This window comes from Leuciscus leuciscus (assembly GCF_965113295.1).
Source record: "Leuciscus leuciscus genome assembly, chromosome: 2".
Taxonomy (NCBI): domain Eukaryota; kingdom Metazoa; phylum Chordata; class Actinopteri; order Cypriniformes; family Leuciscidae; genus Leuciscus; species Leuciscus leuciscus.
In genome coordinates, this window is record NC_138726.1 from 62,813,852 (window position 1) to 62,831,823 (window position 17,972).

At 43.2% G+C, this 17,972-nt stretch overlaps 2 protein-coding genes and 1 long non-coding RNA gene across 7 annotated transcripts in view; 2 read left to right on the forward strand and 1 right to left on the reverse strand.

The window, feature by feature from the left end:
- Positions 1 to 2,351, forward strand: LOC309492570. Its single transcript, XR_014203594.1, has 3 exons — positions 1 to 715; positions 1,124 to 1,187; positions 2,129 to 2,351. It is a non-coding gene; the product is annotated as an uncharacterized lncRNA (long non-coding RNA).
- Positions 2,352 to 6,025: 3,674 nt separating this feature from the next.
- LOC309484613 (apolipoprotein L3-like) overlaps positions 6,026 to 17,972 on the reverse strand; it is a 16,421-nt gene continuing 4,474 nt past the window's right edge. For 2 of the 5 annotated variants that reach the window (XM_082150940.1, XM_082150937.1), the window contains exons 2-5: positions 9,476 to 9,530; positions 7,456 to 7,546; positions 6,732 to 6,768; positions 6,026 to 6,501 (exon numbers count right to left, since the gene is read on the reverse strand). In XM_082150940.1, coding sequence (XP_082007066.1) covers positions 6,246 to 6,501; positions 6,732 to 6,768; positions 7,456 to 7,546; positions 9,476 to 9,490 — 399 coding nt within the window. In that variant the 5' untranslated portion in view covers positions 9,491 to 9,530 and the 3' untranslated portion in view covers positions 6,026 to 6,245. The remainder of the gene's footprint in view (positions 6,502 to 6,731; positions 6,769 to 7,455; positions 7,547 to 9,475; positions 9,531 to 17,972) is intronic. The other 3 variants (XM_082150938.1, XM_082150939.1, XR_014200925.1) reach the window with 3 other exon arrangements.
- LOC309484602 (uncharacterized protein) lies at positions 11,968 to 14,707 on the forward strand. Its single transcript, XM_082150926.1, has 4 exons — positions 11,968 to 12,194; positions 12,936 to 13,130; positions 13,212 to 13,291; positions 13,551 to 14,707. The coding sequence occupies exons 1-4, from the start codon at positions 12,189 to 12,191 to the stop codon at positions 14,518 to 14,520; spliced, it is 1,251 nt and encodes a 416-aa protein (XP_082007052.1). The 5' UTR covers positions 11,968 to 12,188; the 3' UTR covers positions 14,521 to 14,707.

The following is a 17,972-nucleotide window of genomic DNA, read 5'->3' on the forward strand; positions in this document are numbered from 1 at the left end:
TTATGCAAACACAAACTTTTATTTTGGATGCGATTAATCGCGTTTAATCTTTGCCCAGCACTAATATATATATAGTGTGATTTTTGGGGAATTGTATTGAATCCAGTTAGGCTCAATTTGACCCGGACCATACAGTAACCTGAAATCTAACGGTTTATTGACCCTTCGCTAAGCCACGCCCGAAGACCGCCACAGGCCACGTGGCTTAGCAACCGTAACTAGGCGCGGGAGGTCTGGCAAGCTTTCGAGCGAGGGAAACATGCCGAAACTGTGTGCGTATGGATTGTGCAAATCTGATACCCGGTATCCTAACAGTTTGGAGGGGGGTGTATTTTTTATTTATTTTTTTCAAAACCTAAAACCCAAGGGGAGAAATGCCGGGCGTGGATCAAGCAGTGTGGGACGCCCCATTCACAACTAAATGTCGACAGGATTAACAAAAACACCTACGTTTGCTCCAAGGTAAGAACACGCTAATGTTAGCTAGCTAGCTAACTCAGCACAGCATTTCTTGGAAATAATGACGCTTCTTTGTTCATAATGCATATATTTGAACGTAAAATAAGATGATTAAGGGCAAGACGGAGGCTCACTGACATACTTTAAAATATATTTCAGTATTTTGTAAATTGATGTCTACCCCTGAGTACCCCAATCCGATCGCGGCTCTCCCGGTGTCAGTTCACGGGGCTTGCCGGAGATCTCCAAGGAAAAGGTTGGTATGCAAACTTAATCAGTTCATTGACAGTAGTCACTCTTATGTGCTGTCATACCTGTTTACTACCGTGTAGACTTTGGGCAGCGAGATTTATTACAGAACACAGCATGCTCTCATGCTTTATACAAAGTGCATTTTATTTGTTTCTGGTAAGAAATACAGTATCAAAACCCCAACAAAACAACAGTGTGATAAAGTGTTATAACATGGGGGTATCAAAAGTTAAGTTATTAGAAGGGTTTGTTAAACTTTAATGATTTCATGAAGACAACTAATGTGTTGTCGGACTATTTCCATCACTTTCAATAAATTCTGAATTTTACTTGCATCTTTGCTTCTGTCCATTTGTAAGCATGACAACTAAACAATTGTTAAACTGATAGTTTACTGAATCATGTGTGACAGGAAGCCAGCACCTCAAACTCCACCGAGGACACATTTCACAGTACATCACAACAGAGTGACTCTGGTAAGTTTAAACCACTATTTTTTTTTAAATCTGTTTTTAGTCACTGATTGCAACTGGGAAGGAAATAATCAAAGAAAAACTAATCTAATTTGTCTTTCATCTCATCCCACTTTTCTGCATCTAAATGTATCCGCTGCAAGTGGTAGTCCTTTGCGCACATTACAAAGAAGTCACACCAAGTGCCTGTGAGTCCCAGCTGCCCTATTATTGGGTAGTAATACGTGTGGGTCTCCTTTAGCTTGTAACCACCAGCATCTTGCCTGTCTTTGGAGATAGGGACAGTCTTGACAGCTGTCAGCGAGAGCCGCTGCGGGGTGGGGCGCATGAAGCGATTCACACACGCCAACGTTCATTGGCTCGTTCTGTAGACACTCTAAGTTGATAGGGCTTAAAATATGTCGGAGCAAGTTTCTTTCAGTTAAAACTGCAAAACATTCATTTTAGTCTAGGACTAGCTTAAGCCTTGTCTGTGAAACCGGGGGTAAATGTCTTCTTCATCTTCAGTTGATCACTCGAGTGTCACTTCACAGCAGCGCTCAAAGGATCTGTGCTTATGTTGTTTTAGTTTGGTTATTTAAGAAATTCATAGTAAATAATAATAAAGCAAGAAACCCTGTTGAAATATGTGAGATGTGCGGTTTGTATAAACTGCAAAGGTAAAGTATAAATTAAAATGATTGTGACCGATGTGAAGGGGGAGGAGAATTTATACGTGCGTCACGATTAGTCGATAAAACTCTTCCACATAGGAATCCTCGCTCATGACTCCTCAGGAAGCTCCTCACTCCTCGATCCTCGACTCCTCACGGTGCAATTAGAGAATTGAGATGTCCTTCAAGATGGCGGAGCTCGATTGGTTTCCGGGTCATAGGATGGATGGAGGACGGAGGAGAGAGGAGATGAGGAGGGATACTGATAACCACTCAATGTCTTCATTACAGAATGGACTATGAGCAGAAATGAGTTCAGAGGTCAGAGAACATCTCATCTGCTCTTGAGCGTCATCTGGTGGTCAGGGAACCGCAGGGATGAAACATCTTCATGCAGTAGGACTGATATCAACGGTATTGATATTTTTTAAACGATATGCTATATTTATATAACAAATTAAGTGTCCTAGAAAAAAAAATACTTCATGCACTCTACTATAACATATCTTGTTATATTTTTTATTTGTTATATATTTTTGTTCCACAGAGCAGAAGCGCTGTTCGGCTCACTGTGTATTTATTTGGTACGAAAATAAAGAAGATCTCAATTTGAACATGTACATTGCTCTAAATTATACAATATAAAGTAAATAATTACAAATACAACTAGTAAAACAGAAAACACTAGGGATAGACTGATCAATTAGCAGTGAATAATCCAACGAAATAATAGGTTTAAGAATACGGTATGTCATACAAAGAACATGTCAATAATATCAGTCAGATACTGTATTTCAAGAGTCAAGGTATATCAAACATGAACAAGGTTGAATCCATTTTTCAAATACTTTCTTTACTATTATTATTATTAACATTTAAACATATTGGATGCAATAGACTGCTAGGACAGACAAAATAAAATAAACAAACTTACTGTTAACTCAAATGAAATGGCAATATAAAATAAACAAAAAAGCAGACACCTCTGTCTCTCCTAACAGACCAATAAACTGAAAAGAAAAAAAAAAAGAAAAAATTTTTGTTTTGATTTTTAAAATAATAATAATAATTTTATTTTTACACGGAAAAATTCCACACGGAAAACAATCAGAAACACAAGGAAAAAAATGATCAAATAAATGTTCAAAAATAATCAATGTTTTCCATCTTCATTCACATTTTTTATCCTCGTCTCTGTGTCTTTGCCAGGCCTGAAAGGTTGTTTTGTCTACAGTACCGCACTGTCTACGACATCGTTCATTATTTTCACAATCTTCTTAAACTGATCAACTACTTATTTTATCTGAAGAATAAATTTCAGCTTTGCTTTTTCTTTTCTTTTTCCTGCTGGTTGATTCATTTCAGAGATCTCTGTCGAATCTTGAACAATACAGTAAACATCAACAGCAAGAAACACAGCGGAGAATACGCCAGTCAACGCTGATGCCATACGGACTTCTTTAACAGCCTCTGCAGTCGCACGCACAGCTCTGACAGCCTCTGCAGCCTCTGCAGCCACACGCACAGCTCTGACAGCCTCTGCAGCCACACGCACAGCTTTGACAGCCTCTGCAGCCACACGCAGCTCTGACAGCCTCTGCAGCCACACGCAGCTCTGACAGCCTCTGCAGCCACACGCACAGCTCTGACAGCCTCTGCAGCCACACGCAGCTTTAACAGCCTCTGCAGCCACACGCACAGCTTTGACAGCCTCTGCAGCCACACGCAGCTTTAACAGCCTCTGCAGCCACACGCACAGCTCTGACAGCCTCTGCAGCCACACGCACAGCTTTGACAGCCTCTGCAGCCACACGCAGCTTTGACAGCCTCTGCAGCCACACGCAGCTTTGACAGCCTCTGCAGCCACACGCAGCTTTGACAGCCTCTGCAGCCACACGCACAGCTCTGACAGCCTCTGCAGCCACACGCACAGCTCTGACAGCCTCTGCAGCCACACGCACAGCTCTGACAGCCTCTGCAGCCGCACGCACAGCTCTGACAGCCTCTGCAGCCACACGCACAGCTCTGACAGCCTCTGCAGCCACACGCACAGCTCTGACAGCCTCTGCAGCCACACGCACAGCTTTGACAGCCTCTGCAGCCACACGCAGCTTTGACAGCCTCTGCAGCCACACGCACAGCTTTGACAGCCTCTGCAGCCACGCACAGCTCTGACAGCCTCTGCAGCCACACGCACAGCTCTGACAGCCTCTGCAGCCACACGCACAGCTTTGACAGCCTCTGCAGCCACACGCACAGCTTTGACAGCCTCTGCAGCCACGCACAGCTCTGACAGCCTCTGCAGCCACACGCACAGCTTTGACAGCCTCTGCAGCCACACGCACAGCTTTGACAGCCTCTGCAGCCACACGCACAGCTCTGACAGCCTCTGCAGCCACACGCACAGCTTTGACAGCCTCTGCAGCCACACGCACAGCTCTGACAGCCTCTGCAGCCACACACACAGCTTTGACAGCCTCTGCAGCCACACGCACAGCTCTGACAGCCTCTGCAGCCACACGCACAGCTCTGACAGCCTCTGCAGCCACACGCACAGCTTTGACAGCCTCTGCAGCCACACGCACAGCTCTGACAGCCTCTGCAGCCACACGCAGCTTTAACAGCCTCTGCAGCCACACGCACAGCTTTGACAGCCTCTGCAGCCACACGCAGCTTTAACAGCCTCTGCAGCCACACGCACAGCTCTGACAGCCTCTGCAGCCACACGCACAGCTCTGACAGCCTCTGCAGCCACACGCACAGCTCTGACAGCCTCTGCAGCCACACGCAGCTTTAACAGCCTCTGCAGCCACACGCACAGCTTTGACAGCCTCTGCAGCCACACGCAGCTTTAACAGCCTCTGCAGCCACACGCACAGCTCTGACAGCCTCTGCAGCCACACGCACAGCTTTGACAGCCTCTGCAGCCACACGCAGCTTTGACAGCCTCTGCAGCCACACGCAGCTTTGACAGCCTCTGCAGCCACACGCAGCTTTGACAGCCTCTGCAGCCACACGCACAGCTTTGACAGCCTCTGCAGCCACACGCACAGCTCTGACAGCCTCTGCAGCCACACGCACAGCTTTGACAGCCTCTGCAGCCACACGCACAGCTTTGACAGCCTCTGCAGCCACACGCACAGCTTTGACAGCCTCTGCAGCCACACGCACAGCTTTGACAGCCTCTGCAGCCACACGCACAGCTCTGACAGCCTCTGCAGCCACACGCACAGCTTTGACAGCCTCTGCAGCCACACGCACAGCTCTGACAGCCTCTGCAGCCACACACACAGCTTTGACAGCCTCTGCAGCCACACGCACAGCTCTGACAGCCTCTGCAGCCACACGCACAGCTCTGACAGCCTCTGCAGCCACACGCACAGCTTTGACAGCCTCTGCAGCCACACGCACAGCTCTGACAGCCTCTGCAGCCACACGCAGCTTTGACAGCCTCTGCAGCCACACGCACAGCTTTGACAGCCTCTGCAGCCACACGCACAGCTTTGACAGCCTCTGCAGCCACACGCAGCTTTGACAGCCTCTGCAGTCGCACGCACAGCTCTGACAGCCTCTGCAGTCGCACGCACAGCTCTGACAGCCTCTGCAGCCGCACGCACAGCTCTGACAGCCTCTGCAGCCGCACGCACAGCTCTGACAGCCTCTGCAGCCACACGCACAGCTCTGACAGCCTCTGCAGCCACACGCACAGCTCTGACAGCCTCTGCAGCCACACGCACAGCTCTGACAGCCTCTGCAGCCGCACGCACAGCTCTGACAGCCTCTGCAGCCACACGCAGCTTTGACAGCCTCTGCAGCCGCACGCACAGCTCTGACAGCCTCTGCAGCCACACGCAGCTTTGACAGCCTCTGCAGCCGCACGCACAGCTCTGACAGCCTCTGCAGCCACACGCAGCTTTGACAGCCTCTGCAGCCGCACGCACAGCTCTGACAGCCTCTGCAGCCACACGCACAGCTTTGACAGCCTCTGCAGCCGCACGCACAGCTCTGACAGCCTCTGCAGCCACACGCACAGCTCTGACAGCCTCTGCAGCCACACGCACAGCTTTGACAGCCTTCACAAACACACGGATTTCTTTGGCAGCCTCTGCACATATTTTTCCAATTAAAGCCACATCAGCTACTCCCGCAATCATGAATACGTCATCAGCACCTCTTGCTGCTCTCTCATTTTTGTGCTTTTTTAATGTCTGCTCCACCAACTTAATGCCCTCTGTGATGTTATTAATATTACGCAGAAGCTTTCCCATTGGCTTGATTGTGGTCTGTAACTCATTGATGATCTTCTTAATCTTCTCACGCAGGGTTTTCTTCCTGACCATGTTAGTGATGTTTGATGCTCCACCTGTTACTCCTCCAGCTCCTCCAGCAACAACACCAAGCTAGTACTTTAGCTAGTAAGAGCTAAAGAAGCACCGAATGTGACCGGGGCCAAACACAATCCTGCTATAGACATGATTCCTCCAGCGGCTCCAACTGATGATCCGACCAAACTGCCCACTGTAGTGTTCTTGTGCATGGACTCAAGTTCATCAGCGGTGTCATCCAGCTCCTTTATTTTATCATCGAGAGTTTGATGATTTCTGTCAAATTCTGAGTTCAGTTCTTCAATGCTTCTTTTCAATTCATCATAAGTTTCAAGTTCCCTGAAATATCAAACACTTTATCAGGATTAGAGTATTTGAAATTAGTTTTGAGTGCTTTATAGTTTTATTGGCCTCAAAAAGAGAATTTATTCTGTTAATGTACATTGTGTGACTAATCGCTATAGAAGAACTTGTACAAGTGTTTAACCACTAACTATGACTTAAAAATATTGCTGTCCTTCTAATAACATCAATAAACTGATAAAGTCAAATCTTAGAGCAAGACAAACTTACCATTTAAGAATTCTTCTGTTTGATTTCCATCACCTGCATTACCAAAGATTATGAAAATAAATAATGGGCAATATAAGTAACTTTTAAATTCGTCTATATTTTCAATTGCAATTCATTGTTATCTTACACAGGGCTCCAGACCGTGCCTGGAATAGTCTTCTTGGCTCTCTAGAAACTTTTTTGCACTTTATTTTAATTAGGGTGTTTTACTTTAACTTTACAGTTTTTGTTTGGCAGCCGTAGCTGGCGGTCACTGACTGCTTTTTATGATTTTGTACAGTGTAACAAAGACATGACAAAGTTTATATGATTCCTTGAGGAGGAGGCCGAACTACAGGTGTAAACATATGCCAGGATATCATGTTCCTTATAAAGAAACTGCATTTTAAATCTCATTTATCTCTTAGTGCGGTTTAATTTTGAATGAAAGTGAAAGCATTTGGAGGTGTTTAAGCAGTACAGTATTGTGCACGCTCGCGCTGGGAAACGTCCCGCTAAAAATGTTAAAAAAATGTTTTAGAATATAATGTTGTAACAATGTTATCACTATATCCATGGCTCTTGTCATAATAATGTATCTCTCAGAAACCCAATTTGTAGATACGTCTTAAAAAATGATACCACATATATAACTTCACAGAGGCTATTAAAAATAACCTTAATTATGAATTTCAGTTATTACTACTGATGTTGCTCAAATTCATTATGAAATTTACTCACAACTGAATGTAGGAGGCATTCCAATGCTTTCATTGCTGTCATCGCTGCAGTCAGAGAGTGCGCTGCTAAGATGCATCGTTGGGAAACACTCCTAATAAACACATATTCACATATAAAATATTGTTCATTGAGCCCCTTTAGTGTTCAGCATATAATATCCTGCAATTAAATACTTTAAGATCTCCTTATGAATGAAGGCTGCTTTTGTCCTTAAAATCTATAAATATAGGTGACATTAAGGGGTGTTGAAACACTGTCAGATTAATGAGCTACAGGTGTGAGATGCTATTATTTCTAACGCAAAAAAATAAAAAGCAGCCTTCCCAGACGATATGGCAGAGAAACACAAGAACTACAACAGACTTCATACACAGTATTAGATGAAACCAATTGAAGAGAAAAGAAGACATTAAATCTGTGAAGATCTCAGCAGAGGAGGATTACACAACTCCACAAACAGCATTACCAGCTTCACTTATTACTAACCAGACTGACTTTATTTCTGGCAGACGTCTAGAAAAGTTCTTATGAGAATAAACAGAGCTTTAGACTATTTTATAGAGGTCTTTCTATTTTCTTTTACATTTGAAGTTATGACTTCAGTTGCTTGTGATGTTCAGAGGTTTATCTGAATATTTTGTTAAGTGTCACCATTGTTGAGATTCATATGCTGATTCTTGATGTTTGTGTGAGTAAGCATAATAGAGGTTTTTAATTATAATTATTATTATTTGTTACATTTATGCTTTTTGACAGTAGAAGCATGCAACATCCGGTAGGTGACGCTTGCTCGCTCTCATTGGCTATCGCGGGTATCACGTTAGAGGCGTAAATATCAAACATGTTTGAGATTTGCGATCTGGGATCTCCAACGCGATTGGTAGCAGTAAAATAATCGTAATGACACCACACAATTGAGGATTCTTTGGGCAAAAAGTCGTTTGTGACGAGCCTTGAATCGGGCCATGCCCCCCCGATCGCAAATCGGGCTTAAAATCTTCACAAGTGTCGCCAGCCTAACTTATTGGATTTGACTTTGTTTGTGATATTGTGAGCTCGCAGTAACTGCAAGCGCTCTGAGTTCAGTTAAAGTTTGTAATTTCAATGGTTTTGCTCAATATAGTGAAGTTTCAGCTATTAAGTATTTGAATGCAGTGTAAAGTTTAATTGTATATTAAGAAATACCCTTGTTTTAGTGGACTCAATTAAATTAAATATTTTTTGAGTACTCATAACTATTGTTTTTTATAAACTTAATTGAATTGAGATAATCGGTGTCCTCAAACTTGTTGGGTTTTACAGTGTATATTTACCCGGCCCATGGACTAAAAACAACCCAATTGGGTTGTTTTTAATGCAGTTTTTTTTAGAGTGCTGTGAAGCTAATTAAAGTTGCGATTATATTCTTCCATACTTATCCATGTATGTTCCTTATGCATAAAGGCTTAGACATCACTTGTCAAACACATGGAGTGCAACAAAGAATGGCAGCCAAATGATGTTGACTAAAATGTTGACAATTGAATTGTTAGGTGTTATTATTATTATTTTATTCATTTACAATAATTTATTCAAGTCCTACGCATAACACAAGCAATTATTCTTTTTGTGGACATTACCTGTAATGGAATGTAAATGTGAGAAGCATTTTAGATGAAACAGGTCAAATAAATGACAGTTACATGAAGTTAATGGGAATTCATGAAAAACATTCAACATCTGACCTGTAAAATCTCTATTTATATTATCCTTCATCTTTGTTTATAATTATTTAAAATGTCCAGCTACTTTAAAACTGTGGACAAGAAGTTGTTAATAGTTTCGTATTATAATGTAATGTTTGTATTTTAAACTTGTTTTTTTCTACAAGTATGTACTTGTTACAGAACTGCCAATTTCCTATAAAAATCAATAAAACTAATCATATAAATATTTTTTTTTATTAAATTAAATGAGAATGAAACCAGATAAATCATTTTACTCTCCAAAATAAAGCGCATTAATATAAAGTTGAACTCACCTGTAATTGATCCATGTTTCCACCTCACAGAAGACAGACAACTCATTAGTACCTGCTAAACACAAAATAACATTTATTAATAGGCCAATATGTTTTTGTTTGTTTTTTTGAAAAAAGAGTCTTTTGCTCTTTGATTCCTGTCAGAAACAATGAAAAACGCTGTATTATGCAGGCCTAAACTTTCACTTTGTAAAGAAAGACCATGTGCCTGTCGCATAGTACACATTAAAACGTGCATCGCTATAGTCCAAACGCGTAATACACATGTGTACGCCGGCATCGTTTTCACAGGTTCACGTTATTTAAGTTTACACTGAGATGATAACAGTGTTGTTTTCAAACTTGTTTTTAGTAAAAATGACACTTTGGAACCTAGTTAAAATGTTGTGTTCTGGGCCACCAGGCACCGCTGTCGTGCGGATGAACGGCCAGAACGCATTACATTTTTTACAGTTTTCAGTTGAAAACGACCTCATGTAAGCGATCCCTAAGTTAATAAATAATGATTTTACAACACAAATGTATAAAACAAAAACTAACTTTAGCTGGACAATAACTTTTTTCTAGAATTGCTGTTCAGAGAAAACAATCTCTGTTCCATTAATTTCCTATTATCTCTGTAAAGCTGCTTTGAAACAATCTGTATTGTAAAAAGCACTAAATAAATGAAGGTGACTTGACTTGACAGCATATTTCATATTTGCATTTACTGTATAAACAACTGAATATATTTAATTATCAGGGCCTATTTACACTTGGCAACTTCATGCATTTTCACTGATCGAATAGCTATCCAATCATGCAAATTGGTGTAAATGCCCTCTAAAGAACTTTTGGGGCAGAATAAGGAGCCGTTTACACAACACCGGTTTCAACTAGTTCAAAACGTAAAACTTTTTATGCGTTTTGGCCGTTCATTTACACGACAACGGCGTTTTGGGGGCCTGAAAACGCAAACTTTTGAAAAAGGTCTCTGTGAAGCAAACAAAAACTATGCTGTCACGCACATACGTATTAGGTGTTCAGTTTATAGTGTTTCATCGCCATCTAATGGCCTGGCATGTGCAATACAGCGTTTTTAGTCGTTTTCGCGGATCGGTGCGAGATGGGGATCTTTTTGACAATGGTGTCGTCTGTACGCAGAAAACGAATCCGTTTTAAGTATATTGTAACCTAAATTCCGATCCCTCAAACAAGAGGTGGTTCGAGACGCATTCCTGATGAAATTGGACAAGTTTAAATGTGTTTGGTTGTTGAAGCCAAACCTTATGGTAAAATGTTACCAGTGTCTTTTTAAATGGGAAGTATGTTTTCCTTGTTACATTTAATGTTTATTTAGAATTTTAAAATAAAAAGTATATTTGGCATCAAATATCCATACGTGCATCTTTAAGTATTTGTTACAAAATTAACATGAAGTGAGCTATCTTATTCCTTTAGAACTAAAATAGCCCCACATCATCACATAGCCTTCACCATACCTAGAGATTGGCATCTTACTTTCCATAAGATCATCTCTCAATGTAAATCAAACCAGCTATTAGGCTAACTGAAATAAAACCATGCCAATCTCTAGGTATGGTGAAGGCTATGTGATGATGTGGGGCTATTTTAATTCCAAAGGCCAAGGGAACTTTATCAGGATGCATAGTATCCTGGATCCATGAAGTAACTGGCCTTTAAAAATAAAAATCTGCCTGCCTCTATGGGAATTTAACATAGGGGTGTCCAGACTTATGCACCCTGTATTTTAAGGAAGAACATTTATTTATTTGCGATACATTATTCATTCACAAAGAATATTGGTGTCCTTAAAGGTTGGAGTTTTCCTCATTTTTTAAATTAAGGCATTAAGTTCAATTTCCAAAAGATAATTTTTTATTCCTCTTTTTAGTCAACTTTAGCATGGGTGTGTTCACTTATGCTAAGCACTGTACAGACATATAATTGACATATAAATACAGACAGTCTTAAATTATATAATATATTATACAATTATTACAATATAATAATTTTAACTAGTTTTTATTATTGTTATTTTTCACTTTTTGCAATAATCTTTTATTTTTAAAACAGATCCAGAAGATTTTCATAAATATATTAGATTTATAGGTTTATATTTAAGGAACATTTATTTATTAGTTTGTTCAATATTAAAATAGTTCAACATAAACCTATTTTAGTTAATAGCTACTTTGATGATTAACATTACAATTGAGTCTTTACGGTGGACCTTACATTTAAGATAAAGACTTTCAATATGTCCTCATTAACCGCTAGAATCTGAGTTTTCATAGTCAGTGCTGAAAAGAGTGTTGCAATTCGTGTTAGAAATATATATATATATATATATATATTTAATATATTTAAATTTAAAATATTTAATAACTTTACTGGTATATTTAATAACTTCACTGCCACACGTGAATGACGCGTGACGTCTGACTGGACACGTGATTTACGTGATTTTACTCGTCTGCGCCTTGAATGGGCTATATGCACACTCTCTTCCGCATTCGAATTCAGCCAGCTAGGTCACATCCGGCGCGAGTAGCGTCAATAGCAACTATGGCGTTTTTCACTCGGTCGCTTCAAGATGTCCCTAGTGTTACGGTGAACGACGTGAGTCGAATTATCCAAACACTAACCCATACATCGACAACCAAGAAGGAGAAGGGCTTCAAGCTTTACGTTTCAAGCTACATCCACAATTATGAAGGTAAGATCTGGACGTGTAGTGTGTTACTGTGTTTACATGCCCTTAGTAGCATGCATGCTATTTAACGCTAGCGCAGCAGGTGTAACGTCTGTGTCGGTCTGTCTACTATTATGTGTCAATCACATCCAATTTTCCTAACGCCTTTGTCAATGTCAGTTTCAAACAAGGATTCCAGTACAGGAGAGGTAACCATTAGGGCTGAGTGCTACAGATCAATGAGGAAAAGCCAAAAGCCTCACAGCTTGAGCGTAAGGGAAAGTTATCCTGCAGGTTCAGTGCAGGCTGGTTCATGAGACAGTCAGGTTCCGTTCGTCAGATCAAGTTTCTGTGAATCATCGCATGTAATCTATTTTAAGGCTATTTTAAAGACATATTTCATTTACCATACCATAAATAATACTGGTGTGTTGGAATATTTATCGATATTTAAGTATGCTAAGCACTGGGATTCACAGAAACTGAGTTCTGTTTTGTCACTGCATTGACACACGTTCTGTGTCCACTGTTGATGATGAGTAGAGTGAGATAAATAATAATAATATTAATAATAAATAATAATTTGGCTACAATCTTAGCTCCTACAAATTGTTTAGCAGTTATTTTTTTCCATGTCATCTTTATATGTTGATGGTACATATTTGTTTGTTTTGTCAAACATTCTCACTGTACTCATGCATTCTCCTTTTTAAAAACTGAAAGTATACCTTTGTCTCCTATTGTAACAGATTTGTGTATTTTCAGATTGTGTTTAGGGATGCCCGTCCTGTGCAGCTGCAAAGCTGCCAGTGTACCTGTGTGGCAGGTACAGCTTTGTGTAATCATGTGGCAGCACTGTTGTATCAGACTGCACATTTTTGCCAGCTAAGAATCAACTCTGTTCCCCCAACACACAGCTGCACAGATACTGAACAGAAGTGGCATAAGCCAAGAACCATGGTAACTAATGTTTCTAACTGGGTACTTTGATTCTATTTATGGATATGTGTGTTTATTGATAACTTTTTTGTTTAAATGCAGGGTGTTAAACCTGGTCTGGTTAATGACATGGTGATTCTTTCAGCCAGACCCAAGGAACGAAAACTGGTTGAAGGCATCAGGTTAGTGTTGTTATTATCATTAAATACATTTTCTGTAGTAATCAGTGAGACCTCAGATAAAGTAGTCATCTGATCATATGATACATTGTATGTTAATATTCATTGTTAGTATTTATACTGTCAGATGTTCAAGCAAGAAAGTCCAAACCATCTTTCAAACAAATAAAGCCTTTTTTATTTATTTATTTTGTTTGTTCAACTTATGTGTAACTTACTTTATGGCTCATTTAAAAATATATATATATTGTCTTTTCCATAGGAGCAACTTGTATAAGGGTGTCAGTTCAGCTCTGCCTGAACTTTCCACACTCAGGGTGGATGAAGTCTACCATGATCTTCCAAGTGATGTGGCTCCACTGATAACAACTATGGCTGTGAACATTAATGTTCCTCTCGTTGACTCTGTATTTGGAAAAGTGCAAGAAGGAAGTGTGTTGTCCTATCACATGCCAGCAAAGAGAGTTCCAAACACCTGTCCACACACAGATGCTCCTTCTCCCCCACAACTGCCACTTCAGGGTTACAGGCTGGGACCCTCGACCTGCTCTTTTGTCTGCACTGAACATCAGCAGCACCACATGATGTCCCTGGCAACAACATTAGAGACCGCACACAAAATTGCCAACAGCACAAAAGAACAGAGTTCCTGCATTGAGTGGCACCAACTAAGGCGGCCCCGCATCACCTCCTCCAAATTTAGAGAGGTCTGTTACACCAGGGCACAGAGCTCTGCTGAAAATCTTGCCAAAAGACTTCTGAGACCTAGCCATCAGACTGCAGACATGAGGAGGGGGCTTGACATGGAACCTGCAGCAGTAGAAGAGTACTGCAGAGTACGGGAGGTTAACCACTTTCCCTGTGGCTTCCTTATCCACCCTGACACACCCTGGATGGGGTCATCACCTGATGGCATCGTGTACGATCCAAAGGGGCAGACAGTGTTTGGCCTTGTTGAAATTAAATGCCCCAATGTAGCAAGCTATGTTGACTGCCCATATATTAAGATCAGTGAGGGCACACACACATTAAGGAAATCTCATCTGTACTTTTGGCAGATCCAGGGCCAGATGTTGATTTCTGGTTTGGACTGGTGTGATTTTGTTGTCTACACACAGGAAGACATGTTTATTCAGAGGGTTCCCAGAGACAATGAAATCACCAAAAGAATGAAAGAAAAAATTGACACTTTCTTTTTTTATTGTTATCTCTATGCTTACCTAGATAATTAGATTGTGATAGCCTGTCACGCTTCTTTTACAGAATGCTGTTAATCTCTCTTTTCTCTATTTCTCTTTTTCTCTTACTGGCAGTTCTAATCTAGCAGCTCTTATCAGTTCAGTCCATTGCAAAATATTTGTATGTTTCTTGTTGTATTTGTATACTAATGTGTACATATTTATTACTATGTTTCTTGTTGTATTTGTATACTAATGTGTACATATTTATTACTATGTTTCTTGTTGTATTTGTATACTAATGTGTACATATTTATTATAATGTTTCTTGTAATTGTATACTAATGTGTACATATTTATTACTATGTTTCTTGTTGTATTTGTATACTAATGTAATGAGATGGAACATGTAATTTAATAAATAATTACATATGTACATGTTCTTCCTAAGATTTTTTTTTTTTAGGTAATTCATTACCTAAAAATAGTATTGTATAACTGTTGTTTGTAATTTGGTAGCCCTAAACAAAGGTTATTACTCAGTTAATATAATTCACTGTGCATGAAAGTATTATTCTTTTATAACAGATGGCTTAAAAACACTGAGCTAAAGTACCGGTACATATAACATGCAAATAATTCAGTAGTTGTTTATTCAAAGAGTATGTACAATGTACAGCAGTTCATAAATAACATGAGGTACTATAAAATGAAATTGATAAAAAAGTAATTAACAAAGGAACATTTAAAGAAAGTACTTACAAAAATGTAAAATAAATTACGTATGACCATTTGTATAGGTAAACAAACAATAAATACATCCTCTGGCCATTTGTAAAAGTTAACAAAATAAACATCTCAGTACTGGTGTCAATTCTGATTAGATTTCTATAGACACACTCTGGTCAATGTTATACATTTCTTAAAGTGAACAATTATAACAAAGTGGCTGAAAAAATTATTGTAACATTGCAACTTCTGTAACATATTGACAATTTTTTTTATTTGAATTAAAATAAATAGCTATTTACAGACAAGTGTCACGGAAAACTAAGAAAACAAGGAAAACTCAAGTGCAGAGGAAAGGGATTTTTAATAAACAAAAGAACAACGTAAAACAAACACCCACGAGGGGGAAAACATTACAAAATACCAAACAACAACTTCAAAAGTGAACAAACCAAACGGGTCACGGGGAAACGGGAGACGTGTACAAGACAACGATCCGACACAGACTGCAAACACAAAGGAACTTATAAAAGGGACAAATCAGGCAGGTAATGAGGAACAACAGGTGGGGCAAATGAAACCAATAATAAGATAACAAGGAGGGTGGGGTCAAAACAATGACAGGAACACAAACACCACATGTGCTACACAAGACAGGACAGGCATGTGACATTACCCCCTCCTAAAGGAGCGGCTACCAGACGCTCCACTAGGGACGGGAGGGACAGACCAGGGCGGGACGGGAGGGACAGACCAGGGTGGGACAGGGGGAACAGGAAAGACAGACCAGGGTGGGACGGGAAGGACAGACCAGGGTGGGACAGGGGGAACAGGAGGGACAGACCAGGGTGGGACAGGGGGAACAGGAAAGACAGACCAGGGTGGGACAGGGGAAACAGAAAAGACAGACCGGGGTGGGGCAGGGAAAATGGACAGTTCTGGAGGCCAGGGCGGAACAGAGAGTCCATCGGGCGGCCAGGGCGGAGCAGACTCTCCCTCGGGCGGCCAGGGCGGAGAAGACCCCTCGGGCGGCCAGGGCGGAGAAGACCCCTCGGGCGGCCAGGGCGGAGAAGACCCCTCGGGCGGCCAGGGCGGAGAAGACCCCTCGGGCGGCCAGGGCGGAGAAGACCCCTCGGGCGGCCAGGGCGGAGAAGACCCCTCGGGCGGCCACGGCGGAGACGACCCCTCGGGCGGCAACGGCGGAGACGACCCCTCGGCCGGCAACGGCGGAGACGACCCCTCGGCCGGCAACGGCGGAGACGACCCCTCGGCCGGCCACGGCGGAGACTCCACCGGCTCAGGAACTGGAACAGACTCCACCGGCTCAGGAACTGGAACAGACTCCACCGGCTCAGGAACTGGAACAGACTCCACCGGCTCAGGCACTGGAACAGACTCCACCGGCTCAGGCACTGGAACAGACTCCACCGGCTCAGGCACTGGAACAGACTCCACCGGCTCAGGCACTGGACCTGGCACCTCCGGCTCAGGCACTGGAACTGGCACCACCGGCTCAGGCACTGGAACAGACTCCACCGGCTCAGGCACTGGAACTGGCACCACCGGCTCAGGCACTGGAACTGGAACTGGCACCACCGGCTCAGGAACAGACACCACCGGCTCAGGAGCAGACACCACCGGCTCAGGAATAGATACCACCGGCTCAGGAACAGATACCACCGGCTCAGACACCACCGGTTCAGGAACAGATACCACCGGCTGAGGCACTGGAACTGGCACCACCGGCTCAGGCACTGGAACTGGAACTGGCACCACCGGCTCGGGCACTGGAACTGGCACCACCGGCTCAGGAACAGACACCACCGGCCCAGGAACAGACACCACCGGCCCAGGAACAGACACCACCGGTCCAAGTGTGTGCGTAGCCCACACACACCACATGGCTGTGGCCATAATGGCCAGTGTCGCGGTCACTGAGGGCTCAGGAACAGACACTGGCTCCGGCTCAGGAACAGACACTGGCTCCGGCTCAGGAACAGACACTGGCTCCGGCTCAGGAACAGACACTGGCTCCGGCTCAGGAACAGACACTGGCTCCGGCTCAGGAACAGACACTGGCTCCGGCTCAGGAACAGACACTGGCTCCGGCTCAGGAACAGACACTGGCTCCGGCTCAGGAACAGACACTGGCTCCGGCTCAGGAACAGACACTGGCTCCGGCTCAGGAACAGACACTGGCTCCGGCTCAGGAACAGACACTGGCTCCGGCTCAGGAACAGACACAGGCTCGACGGCGGCCATCTTGTCCGAAGACACAGGCTCGGCAGGCGTGACGTGAACAGGTTCGGCGGCGGCCATCTTGTCCGAAGACACAGGCTCGGCAGACGTGACGGGAACACTCTCGGCGGCGGCCATCTTGTCCGAAGACACAGGTTCGGCGGCGGCCATCTTATCCGAAGACACAGGCTCGGCAGACGTGACGGGAACACTCTCGGTGGCGGCCATCTTGTCCGAAGACACAGGCTCGGCAGACGTGACGGGAACACTCTCGGCGGCGGCCATCTTGTCCGAAGACACAGGCTCGGCAGGCGTGACGTGAACAGTCTCTGGCTGGGCAGACGTGACGTGAACAGTCTCTGGCTGGGCAGACGTGACGCATCGCTGAGGTGGTGCAGGCAGTGCGAGCAGGATCACTGGAACAGGGACCACCGGAACAGGGACCACCGGAACAGGGACCACCGGAACTGGGACCACCGGAACTGGGACCACCGGAACTGGGACCACCGGAACTGTGGTCACCGGAACAGTCACGGAAG

Excerpts from the sequence above, each read along its gene's own strand:
- LOC309484602 (XM_082150926.1), top strand. Across the intron at positions 13,131-13,211 it reads GGCATAAGCCAAGAACCATG|GGTGTTAAACCTGGTCTGGT; the intron begins GTAACTAATGTT and ends GTTTAAATGCAG. Across the intron at positions 13,292-13,550 it reads AAACTGGTTGAAGGCATCAG|GAGCAACTTGTATAAGGGTG; the intron begins GTTAGTGTTGTT and ends TCTTTTCCATAG.